Raw genomic sequence first — 24,801 nt, forward strand, 5'->3', positions numbered from 1 at the left:
GAATTTTATATTTCTCTTCAGGGATATCTGTGGGTTGTTCCCGTGTACCAACTGGTTGCTGTGTTTGCCTACAAAATACGGGCGCTATACTTCACGGTAAAATCTGATGAGGTGCTTTGAGGCATCTTCCTGACCTGAAAAGCGTTCTATCAAATTCAAATATTATTTTTGTTGCTATAATTGTGGGATATAGTACATAGATAATTCAGGACACATGTGCATGGGACCACCAAGAAGGTAGAAGGAGAACTAGATGGACCTTGGTCTTTTTTTTCGTCTAGCATTTCTTTTAGGTTCTTATTGTAGGCGAGGTTAAAGTGAACATATTAAGCTTGCCTAGAAGATTTGATGGTCCTGTTTGAATAATAAGTAAAGATCCGGAGCTCTCTTTCTTTCTGGCATCACCTCAACACTCTGACGTAGCACAGATTACTGTGCAAATAAGTCAGGTAATAAGTACCTTTGAAATGCCCACGCAAAATGGAAATGCCCTCACAATTTAACTGTGGAAGAACGCTTGTACAATTGAAACACTTTAAAAATGTTTAAAACCACCGCACCAAAGATGCTCAAAGGCAACAACCTGCATTTATACAGCACCCTTCAAGTAGTATAATATCTTAGAGCTTGATGTGTGAGGTGGGTCAAAGAGGAAAGTCTAGTCTTCAGGTACAATCCGAAGATGGGCAAAGAGGGGACAAGGTGGGAAAGGGAGCAAAGATGCCTAAACAATGTTTATCAACACTCTGAATTATGCTGAAAGTTTTTTTCCTGTTTATACGTGATAAATCCTGAGGACCTTTGTTGCCGTGCGTGTATAAGATACTACAGTACCGCTGACTGGCAGAGAACTCTTCCAGCTAAGGATTGCCAGAAATAACTGGGTCTCGGCCACATTATGTTCTGTTGAATAACAAGTACATTGTGGCATAAATGTTTAAGTAAAACTCGTAAAAGTAATGATTACGCAGAGCTTCCAAGCGGTTCCAGGTAAAACAATAAAATGTTTTTCAAAGTTTGACAATTAAAATGCAACATGTTTGAGATGCTGAGCAGATCTAAATGGTGCTCTCACTTTGGCATTTGGATACGAAACCAGCTCACAATGCTGAGATGTCTCAAATTGAATGAAGGTGGTTTGGTCTGAACCCAATCTTTTTTGGGTGCCAACCTATGTAATTGCAACCCACTTTTTAGCACAACCTAATGGCCTCATTCAATAACGGTGGGTTTGGGAAATGCAATAATTTGCACGGGTTCAGTTTCTGTTCCTGAGGGTGCAATTCAGAAACCATTACCGGGGGCCCAGGAAAAGAAATAGGAAATAGGTTGTTTATCCAGACATGCTACTGCATATCCAGCCGAGAAGCATTCAGCAACAAATGGCAAATGTCACGTTAGGATTGAAGACTCACCGGTATTGACTGAGTACTGTATGTGTCTATACACTGACTGTATTAGCAACCGATTAGTGCACAGCAAAGTCTAACAAACAGCTTTGAAGTTGAAGTGAATGGTCAACTTAATTGGAGGAACACCAGGTCAAACTCCATAACTCCATTTTCTTCAATGAATAGTGCCATGTACTTTTAGTTAAAGACAAACAAACACCACAACAACCACAACAACAAAATTACATTTTGTATATTGCCTTTCACGTCGGGAGGACGTCCCAAGGCGCTGGATAAAGCCTTGGTTTAATGTCTCAATCGAAGAGTCTCATTGTGGGCTTTGAACCTCCAGCCTTCTGCCTTCAGAGGCAAGAGTGTTACCAACTGAGCAAGTCTGACACCTAATATGTGCCAAGCAATTTCTGTCACCAAAGCCCCAAGTCAAGTTCTCTTAGGCTTAGCACAGACATGATGGACCAAATGGTTTATATCTGTGCGCATATTTTGTTCATCTCAAGAGGGATTCTTAAGATTCTGCACCGAGGAGGGCAATAACCCACATTTCAGGTTTGACGTATCGCAGATGGATATTGCCAGAATAATGTGCTGTTTTCAAGAGACTCGATTAAATCTCAAAAGAATTGTATTGGATTTACTTGCAAAACCAAACTGATATCTGAAAAGGAAAGGCGAAAAGGCAGGGGATTGGATTTAAACAGAAAGTTCTTGCGCAGGGACAACAGGTTAAATGTTGTCTATGTCTATGCTGCAAAAATTCTGTGATTCTAGGTGAGATATATTGGGGGTATTGGATGAAGCTATTAATGAACTGTTACCAAAAGGAGTGTGTTGCAATCCTGAATGCTTTTCATATTGATAGGCTGATACCAATATAACCTGTTCTGGGACATTTATTGATCGGTGCCCAAGTTATAAGGAGAAAAGGCTGGTACTATCAACCTACTGTGTAATCTAAAGCACCAATACACAGTCAGTTATAATAATAATCCTTGCATTTGATATAGCGCCTTATCACGTTTTCGAGACGTCTCAAAGCGCTTCACAGAATATACTGTGAAGTGAATTGACTGTATATTTTGTGGGAGAAACATGGCAACCAATTGACCCACAAACAGTCATGGATTGAGTGACCACATTTTATTTATTTTAAATACAGCAGCCTACATACAGTGGAAAGTGAAGAGCGAGAGGGAAAAGTATCATTTACAAAGTTAGCTTTCTATTCAAAGCACCCTTGGTCTGGAAAAGGAAGCAAAGAGGTACAATTTTGGGCTTAGCGACAGCTCCTAATATGAAGCTACAATTATTTTGGTATTTTCCGAAGGAACAGAGAAATAAATCACAATCCTCCCCATTGCAAACTCTCCAAGCGCTTCTTGTGAACTGTGGGATAAACAGGTGAGAAACAATGCGATCCTTTATCATTTATCATTAACAGCTCTGTCCGTCAGTCAGAGACATCAACTAACAGGTAGAAAACCGTAGATTTCCCTGCAGGGAACAAATGTACCATCAGACAAGTCATAGTAAAAGTTTGGCTTGACAAAAGAAGAGTAAAATATTATAGACATTTAATTTTGTAAATGATGGTTTTTAACCACCCACAAATATTTTTGTAATACTTACCTGCAATTGGACTGCAAGGAGTGATTGGGTAAACTGGACATGATCACACTGGAGAAGAGAAGGTTGAGGGGCGATATGATTCTGCCTGGATGGTGGAAGGCAAACTAGATGGACCTTAATGATAATAATAATCCTTGCATTTGATGTGGCATTTTTCACGTCTTCTAGACGTCTCAAAGTGCTTCACAGAATATATTTGTGGACGAAACGTGGCAGCTAATCCCGCATAGCAGTGTCCTACCTTGGTCTTCTTTCGCCTCGCGAACTTCCAAACTTTGTATGGAAGTTTATAACATATTTCAAAACCCCTGGGAAAAAAGTCACTTTTACAATTCGTTTCTATGAGAACCATTGCTCAATAATTAGTTTAGTTTTGCTAATTCCTTGTTGTGTATTCAGCTAGGTTAAAGGTGGTGAAATAGCTCCATAAATCATATTGTACCCTCTTTACTCACACAATGTCCAGCAAAGGCCAATTTATTCTGTCTGCTTCCATTAGTGCATATTTTGTATGGCCCAACTTTTAAAAAGTATTTGAAAGGTCGAGCAATATTTGCATTTCTTTGCTGAAGTACAGCTGTTTCGTTTCCTGTACATCAATTTTTCTTTCACTTTCTTAGAATTATAAAATCTTTGCAGCACAGAAGGAGACCCATCGTGTTTGTGCTGGTGCAAGCTGCCTCATTGGAGTTCTCGACCCTAACAACAACAACTTGCATTGATATAGCGTCCCAGAGTGAGCCCCAATTCCATTCCTCTACCCTTTCCCCATAGCCTTTAAGATTATGGATCAAATCTCCTTTTAAGTCTTTGGTTTCAACAAACATTTGTGGTAAAGTATTCCGTATCCTACCCGCCCGCTGTGTAAAAGATCTACCTTCTTTTTCCATCAGCTTCCAATTCTCTTATGCTCCCGTATTTACTGACATCTCGATCTGGAAAACACCTTCCAGTACCGAGATGCTAATCTAAGATCCAGACTTCCTCTTCAGGTGGATGTCAAAGATCCCATGGGCACTACTTGACAAGAGAAGTGTCTCCTGGTGTCTCGGCCAACAATCCTCCAGAGAGAAAAAACATTGATCGCGCACTTCATTGCCGTTTGTGGGACATTACAAATACACAGTCACTACACTTCACAGTAAATTCTGCCAAAGTGCTTCGAGACGTTACGATGACCTGATAAAGCTCTGTAGCAAATGCAAGGAATATTATAATATGCTTCTGAGGTTACATTCCATCAGAGTCAGGTAATGTGCTACACAGAATAATTTAATCACAAATTCATATTTACAAATAGGGGGTTTTAATTTGTCCCCAAGGCAAATGGATGAAATCAAAGGGTCAAAATTAAGACGTCACAATTGCCAACTCATCTAACATTTTATTTTAACACTCACATTGACCTCATTTTTACCCTTAGAATGTCAGCATTCCTGTTTATCGTCGAACAACATTACCTCCGTGGTTTCAAATAACCATTTCTGTCAGCATTGGGAACCCCAATGGAGTTTATCAACGTAAACCCGGAGTCAGACACAGAGAGAGAATCCACAAGACGACAATGAGAAAAGAGTCAGAGAGAATCTAAGAGAAGAACTAACAATACATGCAGAGCTTGATCGTCTGTACCATTCTGTTGCCACGATGACAATCAGTTGTAGTCATTACTGTAGTGCTTACTGCGGTTTCATTTAAAAATAATCTTTAAAGAATTATTTTCAATGGAAGGGCTGGATTTTTCCATAAAGTTATCTTGCCTTTCCAGCTCTAAGTTTTGTGGACCTATAAACTCTCCAGTTTATATCAATGCTGAAATACTATACATTGATAGTCTCCTGTCCAGAGGGAGAGGGATAACACTAAGCAGGTCTATCTCGGGTGGTGGAGTGGATAGAACTGTAGCTTAAGGACACAAGCTTGCTGGTTTGAATCCCGGTCGCTACTGAGTTTGCTGATCTCAATTGGGCCACACAAAATGGAAAGTTTCATTCTCTCTTTAACACGAACAAGGTGAAGGAATACAGACCCAAAGCTGTAGAGCCAAAGTCCTTAAGCTACAGTTCTATCCAATCCACCACTGGGTCCACCCTAGATAGACATGCTTAGCATATGGGATACCAGGCTTTATAAATAGGGGCATAGAATACAAAAGTCAAGAAGTTATGGTGAAACTTGATAAAGCACTGGTTAGGCCTCAGCGAGAGACTGTGTTCAGTTCTGGGCACCACACTTTAGGAAGGATGTCAAGGCATTGGAGAGGGTGCAAAGGAGATTTACCAGCATGGTACCAGGGATGAGGGACTTCAGTTATCAGGAGAGGCGAGAGAAGCCGGGATTATTCTCCTTGGAGCAGAGAAAGTTAAGAGGAGACTTAATAGAAGTTTTCAAAATAAGGGGATTCGATAGGGTGAACGCGGAGAAACTATTTCCACTGGCGGGTGGGTCGGTAAGCCGAGGACGTCGATTTAAAATAGTTGTTAAAAGAAACAGAGGGGAGGCGAGGAGAAATATTTTTTACACAGCGAGTTGTTGGGATCTGGAATGCATTGCCTGAAAAGCTGGTGGAAGCCGATTCGATAACAACTCCGGGCTATGGCGGAGAGAGTGGGGTTATGGAATTGATTTGGATAACTCTTTTTAAAGAGCTGGCACAGGCACGATGGGCCGAATGGCCTCTTTCTGCGCTGTATAGTTCTATGATTCCAAAGAAACTGTTAAGAGAAAGCATTAGGAAGAAAAAGAGGGGAGGAATGACCAGGGATGGGGGAGAGAGAAAGAAGTAACAGTGAGTAAAGTATGAGCTATAATCCATGATTTATTGTGCATGTTTACACAGGGCTGCTGTCACAGCAAATTCTGCATTATTTACTAAAGTGGCAAAGTTCATACATAACCATAATTGTACAACGTTTTTATAAAATTAAAATCGATTTATTTCAATGCATCTACAAGTTTTCATTGTTTGTTGAGTGGGAGTTGATGACCGGTTGTACAACAAACTTAAGCATCTATAGAAGGAAAAAAAAAGTCTCTCCGTTTGTAACACAGCAGCATCTAAAACAATCTGAAGTACAATGTCAGTAAAAGGTACAAACTGTACAAAAATAAATAGCTTTAAAGGAAGCTAAGAATAACTACACTCCTTCATTGAAGGTATATGATACCTCAGGTTCTCTATGTACAGTATGGAATGCTACATCTCATTAGAATTAGTTTTAAAATCTTCCATAAAATATACACACTGTGGTACGAGACTGATCTAGAACAAGACTATTATACACACACACACACACCAAAAGGCAGGACTTCTTAATTATTAAATTACAATTACTACAAAGTTGCCGTCTTCGCAATCTGCAATCGTCGAGGGTTAAGACCTGGCACAGCAGCATAAAGGGAACGCGTACAGTGTATACTTAGCCTAACTTCTGAAAGGCAACGTTGTGGGCAACATCTTCCGAGGTAGATAACTATCTGGCAAAAGAAACAAGATGTACAGTGGTATTTGCTGTCGTCGAATACAACCAACAGGTCTCTACTTTGCTGACCTATTTGGGTCACGTTAGTGCACTTTCTCCAATTGCCTACGGCTGCACGAACCCCTCGAATCTCAGAATCTAAGCAGGGGCCAAGCGTTGTTTCCTAACAAGCTGTCAGATTTAATCTCTTTCCACATAAAAGGCAGCCAGCGCCCCGCTTAGCACTGCTGTAAGACGCACGCCTCAGTCACGGGCTTTAGTTCTTTGGTAGAGTTGCACTTCTCCTCTTCTACAGTCTTACCAGTGTATTCAACGCACAACGCACTGCGCTCCCTTTGCCCCAGGCCGCACGTTCTTGAGCAGGGGGACCAGGAGCCCAGCTGCCACAGTGGGCAAGGTACGTTGGCACAGGGTCTGGTGTCATCCGGCTGCAATGCCATGTCACATTCCAGGGATACCTGGCCGTGATTGTCCTTGCACTCGACAATCCTCCTCTGCCTCCCAGACCCACAACTGCGAGAACACTGGGACCATTCCCCAAGGCTCCACTGAGAGACCACGGACTGCTTGATGGCGTTGGGGGACTTCTTGGGTGCCTTGGCTTTCCCCTTGCTGAACGGCACGCCTTTGGGGATGAAGAAGCTGTACTTCACCCTGGGGGGTAATAATGCATCCGTGGTTATTGACAGCAGCTGGATGGTCAAGGGTTCCTGCAGTTGTTGGAAGCTTTGGATCCGTTCCAGAGTGGTAGAGGAGCCACTGTACTTCAGAATCGCCCCTCCGACTGGGATATCTTGTTCCATTGGGATCACCGAATACGCTCCATTCAGAATGTACTTGTCCAGTAACTTCACAGCCAGGTAGTTACCGTCATGCTTAATCCCCTTGTGGCTCCGCTGTTTGACATCGATGTTAGTGGCACCAGCTGGGATCGTAACAATATCATTGTAGCCGTACCTGGGCAAAACAGAAATCATTGTTAATGCTCCAGAATAACCTAAGCAGTGCAGTGAGAGGTTTAGTCCCTCACCGTAAACAAATACAATTCTTAATCAATGAAGAATGGGATTTAAACTCCCAATTCAAAATATTGTTCACCTACAAATACACAGTCACTACACTTCACAATATATTGAGCCATCTGCCTGATGTGAAAGGCGCCACCATCTATATCTATTTTTGGGGGGACTCGAGGGTTTCAAGAAGATATCAACAAAAAGGTTTCGCCCACAAAATATACAGTCAATTCACTGTACAATATATTCTGTGAAGCGCTTTGAGACATCTCGATGATGTAATCAAATGCAAGGATTATTGAAGGAGTCAGGGTTATCAACAACAACAACTTGCAATTATATAGCACCCTCCACACTGGGTAGCGTCTCAGAGAGCTTAACAGTGGCAGAGTGGCACCTCCGGTGGAGGTGGCTGTAAGCACGGTCAGACAGGATTGCTTTCAGGGGAGACTTGAAACAGGGGAGAGGGGGGGGGCAAGGCGGAGGGATTGAAGGAGAGTGTCCCAGAGTATTGGGGTGTAGTGGCTGAAAGCACAACCTCCGATGGTGGGTGGGGGGGGTGCGAGGGACAAGCAGGAGGCCGGTGCCAGTCGGGCGGAGGTGCCGGGTGGTGGATTGGGGAGTGAGGAGATCGGAGAGGGAGGGAGGTGGTGGCAGAGAGTGAAGGGATTGGAACAAGAGAGTGAGGATCCTGAAGTCGAATTATCAATACATCTAAACTATCAGATTTCGATGTATTGAAGAAATCTTGTGGCTCGGCTGAAGGAAGGAATCAATGGGCTTTTCCTGCCTCAAATCGTTACTGAGCACTGAAACTGGAGGAGAATTGGACAGACGTACCTGGCCTTGTTCAGAGAGCCTGTTATTTTTCTGCATGTTGAACTATCCCCGCCACACACTGCGCACTTGTCCAGTTTCTTGACCGACCCAATGACGTGATCGCAACCAGCCTTTACACATTGACCTTGGACACAGATCGATGTGGTTTCGGGACCGCACTGTGTGCCATCAATCACCTGTAACAGGAAGGGTTACGTTAAAGCACATTTCCTTTTCAGACCCAGAAAACCCAGCTACTGCCTTTCCTGGTTCAAACTATTCAGACAAGGAACTGGGGTTTGGATTCCAACTGTTCCTTGGCTAATTCCAATCCTAAACCATTTCGATCCAAGCGGTCGATTTGCCCCAATTAAGTCTTTTAGGATATGAAGTGCAAAAGTTTCCTAATTGCAAATGTCAAGCCACTGTTAAAGCTTTCATGCTGAGGCTCCATTCCACCACCTTTCAAGGGCACAACCGATGTGTTTCATTTCGAAAGCAATTCATTGTTAGCAAGGCAGCAACTTCAGATTATTAAACGCAAAGCATTTTTATTTGGGAAAATTATAACTGAGTGATTTGAGGACATCCAACGGTTTATCACCGAGTTCTTAAGTTGCGCAAAGAGCTAATGGCAGAGGGACCTGAAGGTCCAAATGACGGGCAAAGACAGCAACAAGACTTTAACGTTTAACGGTTGTTCTTTTCCGTTGCACGATGAATAATACTTTGGTGTAGCAACTTTCAAGCCAGTAGAACGTCCCAAAGTGCTTCGCAGGATTATACCGCAAAGTGTAGTGACTATGGATTTTTTTGTGTGGGGATGATTGTTAATCAATTGTTGTAAAATCACAGATTCGAGACAAGAAACCCTTCTAGATTTATTCTAGTGACTGAAAGTGTATCCAAACCTCCTTAGGATAATTTAATTGTTATACCTAATGCTGTCACGTCAAGAGGACATCTCTTGATTTACTGTAACGTGTGGTGACTGTGTGCTTTGTAGGCGAAAGCGACAGCCAATTTGCGCACAGCAATATCCCTCAAACAGCCATGAAGTGAAAGCATGGGAAGCCAACTGACCCATCAGGTCTCTGCTGTTGGTAATTCATTGGAGTTATCTACTCTAGTCCAACTCCCCTGCTCTCTCCCCAACCTTTTACTGTTCATTTCCCCCCACATATTTATCCAATTCCCTTTTAATTGACTGATACGGACTTTGATATGCACAGTGTTGAGGCAATCCACATTTTATCTTCAGTGTGAAAAAAAGTGCAACAGTAACGAGGGCAAATATCTTGTGGATTTGATCCTGCGGAACATGAAAGTACAGAAAGACTTGCTGAGCCATGGGGAGATATTAATTGGAGAGAGTCCATGACTTACTCAGGTCCCAGTAGCCACTTGCTGGCTCAACTCGATGGTTAACTCTTGTTATTGAGTTTCGGTTAAAATTTAATTTGATTTACAGGACAACTGCAATTGTACAGTGCCTTTCGTATGGGAAAATATCTCAAAGCACTTCAGAGATGGAGTGCGAGCCTGAGCAGGGTGCGAGATAGCAGGGTAGGAGGAGATGGCTGAGTCATAGAGACGAAGAGGTGGGTTTTTAGAAGGGGTTCTACAATCACTATACACAAAAAAATACACGCTTAGCGTACAGAAGTTAGCAGAGATGAGATGACCTTGATGTTGGCCATTTATCATTGAGCAAATAGCCAGCCAACCAACTTTCTGCTTTACATTTGGGACTAAATCCCACCTCCAAACCCTCCGCCCCACCCCCTCCTTCCCCATTTAAGGTCCCAATCCCTAACTGTTCAGCTCCTTGGGACGTATTGTATTTTTAGATCGTGCCTGAAGACCTTCTCGTGCTTATGGTTATCTCAACCCGGCTCGGCATCAGGCTCAGCGACTGTTCCACTGGTAGCGCTCCCAGACACTACCTCGCACGAAGGACACTACATAAACGCAAGTTGCTGTCACTAACTCTTTGGTTATGTGTCAGGGTCTATACACCGGTGCCCACGTTGAATCAGTCACCTCGATATCGCTTGTAAATAAACAGGTACTCACTTTGAGTTCGAAGACTTTGAACTCGCTTCTCCCTTTGACACGGCAGAACAGTTTACATCGGTCCCTTGGTGATACGCCAGAGTATTTGGGTATCCATTCAACCAGATTGCCTGCCAGATCTCTGTAATTCCAGCTGTTGTATTTTTCACACTGCTCCTCTCTGATGCTCTTCCCTACACAGTAAAACACTCAGTAAACTAAGAGACTAACAGCAGCATAATCCCTCTCCGCATAACATCTCAAACATGATTATCACACACGTTACAAGATTTATTTGCTTTGTGGTTTTCTTGAGGTGACTTTCCCCGATTGAAAAAAAAAATAGGCCATTTAATGTATTGTATTATGCAACCCGGAACCCCAAATCAACTGCATTTCAAATCATTCGTTCAAGCTTATATCGTGTCCAAGACATGGTTGAACAGTTATGTGATCTGTGAACGGCTATTCGACTTTAGGTTGCACCGAGACAGTAGAACAACAGGTTTAAGGTGGCAAACGGCAATTTCGAGACAGACACCGTTAAGTATTTATTTATTGACCCAGAAGGTAATTGACAATCGAAACTCATTTAAAAAGCATCTTGATGGTACGCTAGGAAGATGGTAGGGTGGGGTGGTTCTGGGAGGATGAGATCAAATAGGCCAAAGGGCCTCCTTCATCCAAACCTTATGACGATAATACCATGTGACCTTATATCAAATTATCAACTTTTAATTGTGAAAATTATATGTGTATTTGTTGTGTCCTAGAACCCTGCGGAGTTCCTGACTTGGGATCGTTGGTGTATCAAAAAGTAAAACCAGCTCCTGACATCAGGAATCTTGCAATCTTTTCTCCGAGTATGGTTGTGAATAATCTCACAAGTTCCGACAAACCAGTCGGGCCTTCAGCCTCTCCGCCCCCACCCTTTGGAACTCCATCCCACATTCCCTTCACCTCGCTCACTCCCTCCCTCCCTCCCTCGCCTCCTTCAAGGTGCATCTCAAGACTCTACGACTGTGCCTTCGGCCACCCTCTTACCCTCACCGCCCTCCACCCTCCCTTACTCCAACCACCCTCCCCCCACCGGGTCCAAATTATTGATTGTCCAGCACCTTGGGACATCCTCCGCGCTGTACAAATGTAATTTTGTATTGTAACGCATCCACATGCGTTCTTTTCGTCATTTACCATTGCTGGTGGGACATCCGTGGGTATTGCAGGACTGGTACTGGGTTCTTTGTCCTTCGCAGTATTTCCCACCGTTCTGAGGTACAGGGTCACTGCAATCTCGAAATGAAAACTGCACACCTCCTCCGCATGTTCTTGAACATTCTCCCCAGGGGCTCCACGAACCCCAGTTTCCCTCGACAACCGTCTGCAAAGAGAGACGCAAATTCCACATCAGTCCTGACGACACCCAATTACCTGAGTAGGTTAACTGATATCAGTGGTCAGACCTATAGGGTACTATTCAACTAAAATAACTGTGTGTCTATCATCACACAAGAGATATAATGAGAATCTTGCATTTGATAGAATGCATCATAAAATGTACAAACTATACAGTCAATCCACTGTACAATATATTCTTTGAAGCACTTTGAGTTGTTTCGAAGTCATGATAAGGCGCTATATCAAATGCAAGGATTATTATTATTATTATAGTGAAGTAATCGAAACGTCCCAAAGGGCTTCACATGATTTACCGTGAACTGGAGTAGTGTGCATTAGTAAAGGAATGTGGCGGCTAATTTTGGCACAGCAACATCTCCACAAATAGTGTTGATGTTAGTGTTAAGGCTTAATGTGTAGCTATATGTAAGAATCCACAGAACGTAAAGCTTCAGAAAGACTGCTCCTTATCAGAAGGGTTACCGCTGTTAGTAAACAGGAGGGCTGCAAGGATGCGTATAACTTTAACATAATTTGTTGATAAGGAATTCAAGATATGGAAAAAGGGATTCCTCTGAGTAACAAGACTGAATATGCACAGTCGCTACACTTCATAGTAAAATCCTGTACGATGTTATGATGAAGTGATGAGGTGTGATATCAAAAGCAAGCATTATTATTATTATTATTATAACAAATGATGATTTGAGATTAGATCTTGAAAGAACTACATAGTAAGTAAATATAATGACAGCAAGGTTACAGCTAACACACTCCGATTGCTAATACCACACGATTTCACACGCGTGTAGAATATGATTTTAATCAGTATGTAATAGACCTCAATATTTACCAATATGGACAAACAGCAACTGATCCTAATCTCAGTTAATAACCATTAATTATCAATCTCCTGTAAAAAAATGACATAGTGTCTACAATTCACACTATATCCCGTGAAACACTTCCTCCCAACACGTCATCAACGGCAAGGATTATTTTTAATTATTATTATTATATTATTAATCATTTACACGCCTTACCTTCATGTTAGTTAACTCGGCCGTGTTAAGGCATGCACTGTCTATACAGATGGCATCGTGCCCGCAAGGGGTCCCATCTGCCAATGGGAGGCTTCCGTTCTTGGTGTGGCACAAGGGTTGGTCTGCGATCCTGCACCACAGGTGAGAGCACGCGTCGGAATTGGACATGTTCGGACAATGCCGGTACTCTTCCCCGAACGTCTGCTGGCACTGTTCATCCAAGTTGTAGGTCTGCCCCGGCAGCGTGGTGGGTAACGGGATGGTTTTAACAGGAGCGTCGAGCAGGCAGTCACCTGTGGACAACCGCAGATCCAGTTAAGTACTCAGCGCGTTTTAATGCTTTTACGCTCTCAACTCAACCCCTGGTTAAGTGGAGCAAAACCCTCACCAGTGGAAGATTGTCCCTCACCAGCAGCTGACCTCTGATGGTGAAGAACACCACTGTGACATCAGGGAAATCACAGTTAAAAAAAAAAGTGTTGTGAAAGGTATAATCCATATGATACTGTACAATACAATACCAAATTACATTTGTATAGCAACTACGTCGGGAGGACATCCCAAGGCTCTGTAACAAGGATACGGTTAGATAAGACACTGAAAATAACTCCATGAAGGCTTAACTCCCTCCCTAAAACATTCTTTACAACCGAATACGCTAAACAACAGTGGTTATCTAGATTCACTGACACAGAATATGCTTCACAATTCGGAGACTTCGATTTAAATCCAAGCCAAACCGCTAACTGGAAACGTTCCTCTGTTTCCGTCGACTGCATGGACTTTAAATCTTGCGCAGACAATCACAGGGCAATCTGCGAGCTTGTACAGAAAGAAATTCTATAAAATTGTCAGAACTCATTCTATGTCCACCTACTGTCCAGAAAACTAAGTCGCACTGTAGTTTTAGCGTGAATTCTGCTGATTTACGCGCAGGAGAGCGTCTTCCTATATTCTGTGCTGGCTTTATTGAGAGTAAGAATAACAAACCTCATTCAAATGGAAGTTTGGAACTATTTCCTACCGAGCATTTACTTGCACATATTGCATGGTTAATCACGCGTGTAGCATTTGTGCTGAAAGTGAATTTTACAGGTGTGTCTGGTTTTTATACGGCTCTAAGCTTTACTCCTTTATTTATTTTCATATTGTTATATGTTGATCTGTTAATCTGTTTGGGTTTTTTTCCTTCAAATTTGTCTCCGAATCTTTGTTTTCCGAACTCCCCATGTTAAGCACACCTCGAATGAAATGACCTTATCTTTTCCATACGCACAGAAACACGTCCTGGGGAAAATCTAAATCCCAATCGTAGGAATATAAGAGAGCATGCAATGTGTGATGTTATATTATTATTGATGTGATTATTATCACATCGCGCACGTTGCATTTTACCGTCTGTCTAACTGAGCTTGGCAATATATTCAAGAAGCACAACAACTTGCATTTACACCCAGAGTTATTACTAATGGCAGTAATCCAGAACTATTACTAACAGAATCAAACTCGTGGCTGGTTTTGGGGCGGGCTAGAGTTTGGGGACTATTGCAAAATCAATCTGGGGTATTCCGTCCAATTTCAAATCAGTTTCATCAATTCAAGAAAGACTCAGATGCCAAATAACAGGCGGGCAAAATTCCGAAGACAACCCTCGAAACAGTAGTGGTCAGCGTCCCATTAAAATCCTGGGAAGAGTTTGAAAATCCTGGAGAAGGGGGGGGGGGAAAAAAAAAAAAAGTTTGAAACTTCAGGAAAAATGTTGAGTTCTGCACGGGCGCATTGCGAATAACTTACCGTGTCCGTGGTCAAAGAATTCCGTGATGTGGAATGCGCTGCACGGAGACCAAGGCAAAGTCCTGTTGAGGTGTGTGAACACAGGAGTCATCACATGTTTTTTCTCGATGTGACCGAATAGCTTGTCGCACGTCTTCGAGTCATCGTGTGGCATGCTCAACTCGTGTCCTGTAACAATAAACAGAGTAGCAGGAGCCTTAATCGCCAACAACAACAACTTGCATTTAATTCCTTCAAAAATAAACACAAATAATCGGATCACTGAAGCCACCAGCGTTTGTGGGGACGCCGCTGTGCGCAGTGACTGCCGCCTTTCGCCCACAAAATATGACAGCCAATTCACTTTACAGCGTATTCTATGAAGCACATTGAGACGTCTCGAAGACATGATAAGGCGCTGCATGAAATGCAAGGATTGTTATCATTATTATTTATACAGTGCCCTTCACGCCGGACAAATCTCGGCAGAGTAAAATAATACTGCTGCAGAGTAATATATGATACTATCCAACTGAGCACAGCAAAACATTGCTATGATACCATCACTCGCTACACCTACGTTGACCGTTTGAATGCTTCATTTCAATGGATCTTGTTCCTTCACTGCAGTTCCAGGACCTGCGACATACCCAACAGTCAAATGAATCGACTTTCTTTTAAAATCAGTATTTTTTTTTTTTAAGTGGCAACTTGCGGCTGGAATATCAACTTGTTCATTTATTGTTCGACTGTGAAAAGGCCACTTCTCAGCATACAATCCAATTTACATTTATATTAGCGTCGTTCACATCAGGAGGACATCTCAAAGCGCTCGATTAATAATTATTCGTTTCGATGAGATGTTAAAACGAGGCCCCATTTGCCTGTTCAGATAAACGTTGACGATCCCGAAAAGAGAAGATGAGTTTCCCTCGTTGCTCTGGCCACCAATCCCCCAGATAAAATTGATGATTCACTTCCCGGCTGTTGATGGGACGTGAATGTGGGCAAAACTGACTGCCACACTCACCCCTAAAACACGCAAGTCAATTCACGTTGCAGTATATAAAGGACGGCACCTCCAGCAACGCAGGGCTCCTCCAGTACTTTTGCTAGAACATCAGAGCTAGAATGCGAGTTCAAGTCCCCATGTGAATGTGGCCTAGAACACTGTTGCTCGGAGGCGAGAGTCCCACCAACCGAGCCAGACTGAGAGCAGATAAGGATGTGCAGCACACAATTCCAGCGCTGGATTCCAAGAAAACAAATCATTTCTTTTAAATTCCCATTGTATAGATTTCATGAGCCAGCAATAATAGTGAAATAGATCATCCAAATCCCAGTGCAAACACATTCCACTGCTTACTGGTGATTTATGACCGATGGCAATGAAAATTGCCAATTGGGCACACGTCGCTCAACCTCTTCACACTTCCCTTAGAAAAGAAACGCTCCAACTTTTTAGCAAAGTGAAACAGTGCAAAAAACAAATGTGACTCAGTAACATGCTATGTGAATAAATATACTGGGATTTAATTAATTCAAATTGTCCACGTTTTTCCCTTAAACTGTTTATAGAAATCCTAATTCCACTCGTTTTTGAGCTAAGTACCAATTGTCTTTGGGAGAAACAAATTATGCTTCCGCCACTTTCATATTTCATCATTTTAATTTATTCTTTAAAAAAAATTATTTCTGAATCTGGTGATTTCCGGGTATCATGATACGTTAATCAGATTAAAGTCTTGCTGGAGCCTTTGGGGCTTTGTGTGATTTGCACAGAGTGGGATTGTGCCAACATTTCTGCGGAGCAAAATGTTAAGAGTGGGTTATGGAAAAAGAGTGTATAGACTGGAGCGCAGGAACATGTGGAAGCCTTCTGCAAAAAGATAAAGGAAAGAAATCTGGTAAACAGTTTAAGGTGTCCAATGAGAATGGAAGGCCGCCAAACCTTTGCTAAGCAAAGCTTGTTAAGTGCGTAACTTTGAGAAGAGCGAGCACACCAAGTTCTTTCTCGAGTAAGACGAGGAGTGCTGAAGGCCTCCTCGCTTTGCTGGCTTTGGGTTGAAAAGCGCTGCCTTCTAACGAACCCACCACCAAACAAGAAGCCTCGTAAAAACAAGAAAGAGGAGCTGATGATGAGAACATTTTGCGAACACCTGGCTCCTTAACTGCTACCAGATGATGGGACCAAGCAGTTTTATGGCAGAGGGAAACCTATGTTGCTACGGTAATTATGGAGGAACCCCATTATAGTTCCCTTTGATATAGTGTTGGCTTGTTTAGATCACACACTAAACTAATTGGAAACGCAGTAACATTTTTCTCCCATTGCTGCAAAACTGGCTTTCAGGGCTAAAAAAAAAAAAATTGGCCAATTTCCGGTTCATCAGGTCACCGCTCATATCGCTTTCTGCACGTTTGCCGAAAGTTATTTGCAGCGAGTGCCATTAGTGTCGCTTCCTGTGGGCTGCCAATGCGACCCACGCACAGGAAGTGATGGTAACAATACTCTGTGACATGCCCGGCATAGGGGAAGTGATGTCAGTGGCGACCCGATGATCCGGAGGTTGGGTTGGGTTGGCACCTGGCTGATAGCGCAGTCGGTGAGACATTGGACCCAGATACAACAAGCTTTCCCTGTCGGTGCTGCTGTCGAGTGGACGTTTCACAGTGATGTCCTTATTACCATCACCTGCTTGTCCCCTGCGCCCACCAAAGAACAACAACAACAAATTACCCTGGTGTAGCACCCTTAACATCGGAACGACGTCCCGGGGTGCTGGACAGTCGGGGTTTTTTTGAACCCTTGAGAAACCACTTTTGAGTGCAGGCCAAATTTACCAGGCAAGTGCATGGACACGCTGCTGAACCTGCTCCTCAAAATCATCTCGGTCCATTATTCCACTGTGTGATTCACTTTCAACCGCAGTTACTCAACCTTGATTTGTATTAGTATTTGACCCCCAAAAAGCCACCCATGAAAATCGTCAATTTACATAAACTCTCCATTAATCAAGGCTTGTGTCCCTGCTTAGAAGAATTAAATCGCTTGCTAAATCTCTCCCCACCAGGTTTGGTGATGCACTTAATATCTACTCTGAGATCTGTTCTGCTGTCGTTCTTTGCGTCTCCTTATAATCGCCAACAACTGTTTACTTCTAAGCTACTTTTTTCGTGTGGCAAATCAATGCGGTTTGTGGTTTGTAAACACTTCAAATAAGATCTCACAGGAAACCACCAGCCACGACTACGGATTTTTAAGGAAGATATTTTTCCAGGAAATCGATCTCGCAATTCTGAATTGGCCGAGATTGCAGTCGGGATTTTACAATGCCGACATTTAATGAGATCTTTAATGTGGAGTCCTGTAGCTGAGTGGTTAGAGCAATCGCCTCGCAAGCGAGAGACCTGGGTTTAATTCAGGGCAGCGTGAAATGTTGGGCAAGTTTCCTTACTCCACACGCACGTTTTCTAGCAGTAAGTAGAAACCCGTTTGTTAGTCGATTGGTGGATCGCTCTTCCGGTGGCAACAATTCCTTAAAAAAATAATAAATTGGTCACTGAATCCACGACTGTTTGCGGGGACGCTGCTGTGCGCAATTGGCTGCCGCGTTTCGCCCACAAAACATACAGTCAATTCACTTTACAGTATATTCTGTGAAGCGGTTTGAGGCGTCTCGAAGAAGTGACAGGGCGCTATATCAAATGCAAGGATTATTATTATTATTTATCTCCTCCATCAGAATTGCTTTATCATCATAAAATGCTACACCTAGAAATGCCAAAGAGAATCTCAACCCCTGAACTTTCGGGGAACAGTTTTTGTTTTGCAGCGGGAGATTTAAATTCGTCTCCCCGCTTACCATTGAGAAAAGTAGAGCATCGGAAGAGGACGAGAGTGTACAAACAAAACAATTTTCAGTTCCCCGTCCAGGAAATAAGCTGTCCAGTAATTGCTTACACATGGGAAGTGGCAGGTGACAGGGTTGGACGTGGAAAAAATAAGCTGTTCTTTCTAACCAGACTGACTGTACTAGGTTATTTGCCAACACATTCCCAGCCACAACCCTGACTCTAGCCCTTCACTCTACTTCCCGAAGGGACACGGCTGACCTCATGCATAATAACAAAAATCCTTGCATTTGATTTCGTGCCTTGTCACACTGAAAGGACGTCTCAAAGCCCTCCACAGGATTTACTGTGAAGTGGAGTGACTGTAGGCAAAAGCAAGCAGGCGATCTGCATGCATCAAACGTGCCACAGATAGCCAAGAAGCGAGGGCCTGATTTTGTTTCGGGGAATTGTTGGCCCGGACACTGGGAAAAACGCCCTTCCCTGTTTCGAATAGTGCCATGCGATTTTTAACACCTCTCGGAACAGATACAGAGGACTCAGAATAGTAATTAAACTCATTATACCCACGTTCCTTATGTGTAAGTAACCTAAAAATACCAGTCACTGCACTTTATGGTGACATCCTGTTAAGCTCTTTGATATGTCCACTCCACAAAAGATATGCACCCTCTTGTTACTCTTATTAAAACCTTCAACACCATCAATGAGATCAAAAATCACCAATTATGCTTTCATCAACAGGGATTTGGGGTATAACGCACAATAATAATAATAATAAAGACGTTTGCCAACGCAGACATGAAGGATGATGACGACATCATAATAATCCTTGCATCTGATATAGCGCCTCATCGGATCTTCGAGACATCTCAAAGCGCTTCAACAGGATACACTGTAAAGCGAATTGACTGTATATTTTGTGGGCGAAACGCGGCAGTCAATTGCGCACAGCAGCGTCCCCACAAACAGTCGCGGATTGAGCGACCACAACGATTTTTTTTATTTGAATGTTTCAGTACCCAGTTCATGTGCAGTCGTGTAAGCTGCCTGGAGCCCATCATCCTCGATCACCGCACAGCTCCGGCTTGTATCACACATGGTCCCGGTATCTGCCACTCCCATGGTATCACAACTCTGCTGCCCACATATGTTCTGTGAATGAAACAGGAGGCGATCGGTCAAAGCTAATTCTTACCCCCACGAGGCAAACATGATCAAAGGCTTTCTATAATGAAACTCGTAGCCGCTGCACTGGAATATCCGTATCAATCGCATTCCTCACTTGTAACGTTCTCCCTTTCATTCCACACGAGCCTTGAAATCAACGACAGAAGACGTGACAACGAATGCGAACCCGAGACCTAAGGTGCGCTCGGGCAAGTGTCAACAGCACAAGATTTAACTGTGTTTTTTGGTCGAAGACATTCTCCCTATCTGCGACCAGACACCAAGTCCAGAAAAAGGCACTCTCCCATGTGGAAGGCACTATTTCAGGGCAAACTGTTGTTGCTGTATCCAAAATAACACCATGGTGACCCACAGGAACTCTGCTGTAAATCAATCCCCTTCTTCAGCAATTTGACAGAAATTCTGATGAGGAAATCCGTTAAGAAATGCGCAGATTAGACCCATTTCTAAATATGCCATTGGCGACTGCAAAATAGGTTTATAAAACGAGAGAGCCAACAAACAAGGTGTTAATTTGTTTCAGCATTACTGCGGATACTTACATTGGAATCCGGGTCTATACAGCGGGATGTTTAAGTCAAGTAGTTGCTTACTGATTGACTTGTCCATAAGGGAACTTTGCTATTACAGCACGTTAGAAAGTTAGAACCAAATAGGGACTTGGCAAGGATTTGCTTCTACATTATAAGGAGGTTGCTTAACTGAGACTGACGCATACAATCATATATGCAGTTTGCTGCGTTAAAGGTTCTTTCAGGGCATTTAAGACTTGTTCATAAAATATCAGGTCACTTCTTATCAGAGCATAATCTAATCAGTCCAATTTTCATCGAAAATAATTGCAACTGGGACTAGGGATTCTTTTTAAAACACATCCAAGAACCCGATTTTCAAATAAGAGTTTGTAATAAAAAGGTTCCATTGTAAATCGGATTATCGTTGAAAGGCACAACAACTGCAACGTTAAGGTTTGTTTAGGTTTAGGAAGCCCGGCTGTAAGTAGAATACTGTAAACTTTACCTTAGTTATTAGAAGTTTCTACACATGTAAGTGGAGGGAGAGACACACTGTGAAAAACGTGTACACGTTTCTGAGCTGCCCATTTCTTCCAAATTGGATTACGGGCTTGGTTACGCTATTGAATTTCAAACGCGAGTCAACCTGCCGCATTTTGCTTTGCAGAACTTTTCCGGTACTTAACGAAGGAAGCGCAGTCTCAGGCTCAGTACCTCGGTTTCCATCAGAGACTCATTATAAAACGTTCCCAAGGAACATAATCCTGGAGCGCGGCACCTAGAGGGAAATGTTGGTACAAATCCACAAGTAACAGTTCCCAACATCTGTCATCGCCCCCTAATGATCTTATTATGAAACCACTGATGAAACAGTTAAGAGAGCAGGTGTAGGGTTTCTGAAATCTGATCAGTACCTGAGCAGCAACTGCAACAGGGACTCGAGCCTCTTTATTGCAAACGAAATGGGGTGGTGGGGGGGGGGGGGGAGAGCTAGTAGTTTCGCAAGCTCAGAGAGAAAGGATTTACACGGTGCCTTACGTCAAAACATCTCACCGAGCTTCACAGCAATTATTGTAAAGAACAAATGGGTGACCGGACCGAAGACCTTCAGTACCAAGTACCAAGGATGTTGATCTAGTAATTGACAGGACATGTCTGGGAAAAATAAATGGCTTTGTCATCATCAAGGACGTGCGCTGATTATCAGACGCATTGAAAATGTTCGGTTACGCCAGTTACAGGTGCTCGTTTAGCTCGTAAATCGCAATAATAATATGATAATCTTTGCATTTGATACAGCGCCTCATCGCATCTTCGAGATGTCTCGAAGCGCTCCGCAGAATGCACTGTAAAGTGAATCGACTGCGTATTCTGCCGGCGAAACGCGTAATCTCTGCGTCAATAGGAGGTGTAAAGGCTTTTCCTTCTGCTGTGCAAATGACAACGCCAGGAAAGACTTTTATTCAACGTTTCGAATCCATTTGTAAACAGAAGAAAAATCTTGCGTTCGGGAGTGAGAGTGGGCGTAGGTCAAGGGAGCACCAGCAGCCTGCAGCTCATCATTGCGACTGCCTCCAAATTCTCCTTAAAACCCTCTTTTTGGTCAATTTCGTCATACAGCAGATTTCACGCAGGGAGGACGTCTCAAATTCGCTTCACATGGCTGGGTGTTTGAGGCGGGGCAAGGATGGGGGGGGGGGAAGAGGGGGTGGGAGGTGGTGTCGGCGGAGGAGAGGAGAGAGGGATCTGACTCAAAGTGCGGGCCAAAAGATTTTAAGGTGGGTTGCGAAGGGCAGCAAGGAAGAGGCAAGACGGAGCTGCAGAGAGCGGGGGCAGAGTGGCCGAAAGCTCTAAAATAAATCAACTAGTGATTTTTTTTTTTTGGGTGGTGGGGGGGGGGGGGGGGGGCGGTTGGGAGTGGGAGGCGGTGGCAGGGAGTGTGCGTGCGCAGGTTTCTGGATCAGCGGCAGAAGCTTGACAAGTAAACCTCGGCATTTTATTTAATATTGTTATTATTAAAAAAAATTGGGCGGGGGGGGGAAAAGGAATTATTACCCCCGATCCGCCAATCGACTAACAATCGGGTTCCTACTTACTGCTGGATAAACAGAGGCGCGGGGGGGGGGGGGTAAGGAAACTCGCCCAACGTTTCGTCCGGTCCCGGGAATCGAACCCAGGTCCTCTCGCTTGCGGAGCGAGTGGCTCTAACCCCTGAGCGACAGGACTCTCCCCCCCCCCAAGTTAAGGTATTCATTCCAGGATAGCAAACCCCCTCAACGATCGCCTCGTCTCTAATGTGCGTTACGGCATTATATTCCCCGATGCGCTTTGAGACGTCTCGAAGATAAGAGGGGAGGTGGTGGTGGTGGTGGTGGTGGTGGGGCGGGTGGTCAATGCCTGTGTGCTCCCCAACACCCCCCCACTCCCAGCATAGATAAACCCCAACCCCGGCACAGTCCCACAACAAGTGCCTCCAATGAGTCAATTTCACAGCGAACGAGGGAGGGAGGGAGTGGGTTATAATAAGGCTACTTTACCCAGTGAAAAAGGAAAAGATTATCCCGTCTGCATTGCAGGGGTTAACGTACCTAAATCCACCAGCGCAATGATCCTACCCCCTCGGCTATGGCTTGCCAGGCTCGACTCTTGCTGTACAATGAGGCGACGGGTTCTTTAAACGCTGCTCGCGCCGCTGGCAATTGGTCAGAAGCACGTCCGTGCGGTGTTTCGGAGCCCTCCCCCACCCCTTCGCCCTCCCGCGAGGGCTCCCGGCGCTTCTGCTGGCGAAAGACCATGCACGGGGGAGCGTGGGGTTGAAGGTTTAGTCACAATTCCGTGAGGGCGGGGGGCGGAGGGGGTGGGGGGGCTGCTTATCGTGGGGTTACGAGGGTTGACCAGGATTTCCGATTCATTTTTGAAGCCCAAAGTCGACCGGACGGGAGGCCGAACGCAGCCCAATATTGCGCACTGAGTGGCTCGTTTGGGTATCAAGAGCAGCGCGTTCCCCCAGCCCTCTCTGACGACATCGGTTGGGTTGGGAGTGCGGGGGTGGGGGTGGGCGGTTGGGGGGGGGGAGGGGAGAAAAATAAAGGGGTTAGCGCTAACCACTGAAGCTACGGAGTTTCGTGGCGTAGCGATTAGGAAAAGGGAGAGGGACCCGGGTTCGATTCCCAGGCAATCGATTGCGGATCACTTTCCCAGGGGGTGGGGAGGGGGGGTTTTCCCCTAAAATATTCGGTCACTCGACCCCCAACCGTTGGTGGGACGCCGCTGTGCGCAATTGGCCCACAAAAAACACGGCAGTATCTTAAAGAGTGTATTCAGTGAAGGGCTTTCGAGACGTGATAAGGCACTTTATCAAATGCAAGGATTATTATTATTATTGTTATTATTATTGTTAAGGAGGGAGAGAGAGAGGGAGGGGAGGAGAGAAGAACGGGAAGGGAGAGGGGAGAGAGAGAGGAAGAGAGAAGATGGAGAGAGAGGGGGAGTGGAGGAGGAGAAGGAGGGGAGAAGGAGAAGGAGGGGAGAAGGAGAAGAGGAGAGAGAAGATGGGGATAGAGAGGGAGGGGAGGAGAGGAAAGTGGGGGAGATAGGGAGTGAGGGGTGGGGGGTCCCCCGGAGTCAGGTACCTGTCTGGTGAAGAGGATGGCGGTGTCGAAGTGCTCGGGATGCCTCTCGCCGGGCGGGTTGTGGTCCAGCTGCCAGCTGCAGAAGTTGCGGAGGGTCAGTCCGGCGTTGGCCGACACGGGGGGTCCCGCCGCCTCCTCCTCCACCAGCAGCACCTTGACGACCACCACGTTGACCAGGTTCCTGATGCTGGGGTCCCGGTACAGGCGGGCGACCACCGCCAGCAGCGTCAGGAGGTAGTGCTGCAAGCCGCTGCCGTGGAAGCGCACCATGGACGGGTCGGCCACCAGCAGCGTCTCGATATAGCGCGCCTCCGACACGAACCTCTTAGAGCGCGGCTTGGCCCCAGCGCCTCCCCCGGGCGAGGGGCTGGGGCGCGCGGCTGGGAGGGGGGCAGCCCTGGGTACACGACTGCCCCTGGCACCCCATTCTCCTCCATCTCCATCATCTCCTCCATCCCTCCTCTCGGTACCCTCTTCCTCTCCTCTATCTCTCCTCCTGGTACCCTCTTCCTCTCCCTCTCCTCCTCCATCTCCGCTCCTGTCTTCTCGTCTCCGGATCAAATGGGATCGGGTCAGGTCCGGGTTCGGACTCGGGGTCCAACCCCCCATCGCGGGCTCGATCAGATACTCCTCTCCATCCGCGTAAAAGGCGCCCCTCATGCCCTGGCACAGGCTGACGGCCACCGCCGAGCCAGACTGCCCGTTCACGGTCCCGGAGTAGAAGCAGCGCCTGAGCTCAGCCTCCTGCCTCCGCGCAAGCGCCCGGGAGCGCCCCCCGCTGCCGCCCAGCCTCTGCACGGTGAAGGCGGGTGCCAAGAAGCTGGAGTCGGGCACCAGGTACAGCGTGAAGTTCCTCCCGAAGGCTCCGAGCGTCCACACCCCCCCCTCCTCCTCCCCACCCTCAGCACCCCCCGCCAGCCTGAGCGGGGTGGTCAGTGCCTCCTGCCACCCCTCCCGGCCAAGGCTCGCCCCCCCCACCGCCAT

At 45.1% G+C, this 24,801-nt stretch overlaps 1 protein-coding gene across 1 annotated transcript; it reads right to left on the minus strand.

Annotated features, from left to right (window-relative positions):
• Positions 1-5,838: 5,838 nt before the first annotated feature.
• Positions 5,839-24,801, minus strand: LOC103180349 (A disintegrin and metalloproteinase with thrombospondin motifs 8). Its single transcript, XM_042343826.1, has 9 exons — positions 24,321-24,801; positions 23,818-24,197; positions 19,502-19,634; positions 14,646-14,813; positions 12,852-13,144; positions 11,605-11,791; positions 10,432-10,604; positions 8,377-8,552; positions 5,839-7,477 (listed from the first exon to the last, which is right to left on the minus strand). Exons 1-9 carry the CDS (start codon positions 24,799-24,801, stop codon positions 6,739-6,741), a joined length of 2,730 nt encoding a protein of 909 aa, XP_042199760.1. The 3' UTR covers positions 5,839-6,738.

Source organism: Callorhinchus milii, unplaced genomic scaffold, assembly GCF_018977255.1.
Source record: "Callorhinchus milii isolate IMCB2004 unplaced genomic scaffold, IMCB_Cmil_1.0 Scaffold25, whole genome shotgun sequence".
Taxonomy (NCBI): domain Eukaryota; kingdom Metazoa; phylum Chordata; class Chondrichthyes; order Chimaeriformes; family Callorhinchidae; genus Callorhinchus; species Callorhinchus milii.

Bases quoted from the DNA above. Each gene is read 5' to 3' on its own strand.
- LOC103180349 (XM_042343826.1), bottom strand. From the start codon at position 24,801: ATGGCGGTGGGGGGGGCGAGCCTTGGCCGGGAGGGGTGGCAGGAGGCA. The intron at 10,605-11,604 runs GTAAATGACGAA...TTTACTGTGTAG, and splicing joins CGGATGTCCCACCAGCAATG to GGAAGAGCATCAGAGAGGAG. The intron at 7,478-8,376 runs GTACGTCTGTCC...TGTTTTGCCCAG, and splicing joins GGCTCTCTGAACAAGGCCAG to GTACGGCTACAATGATATTG.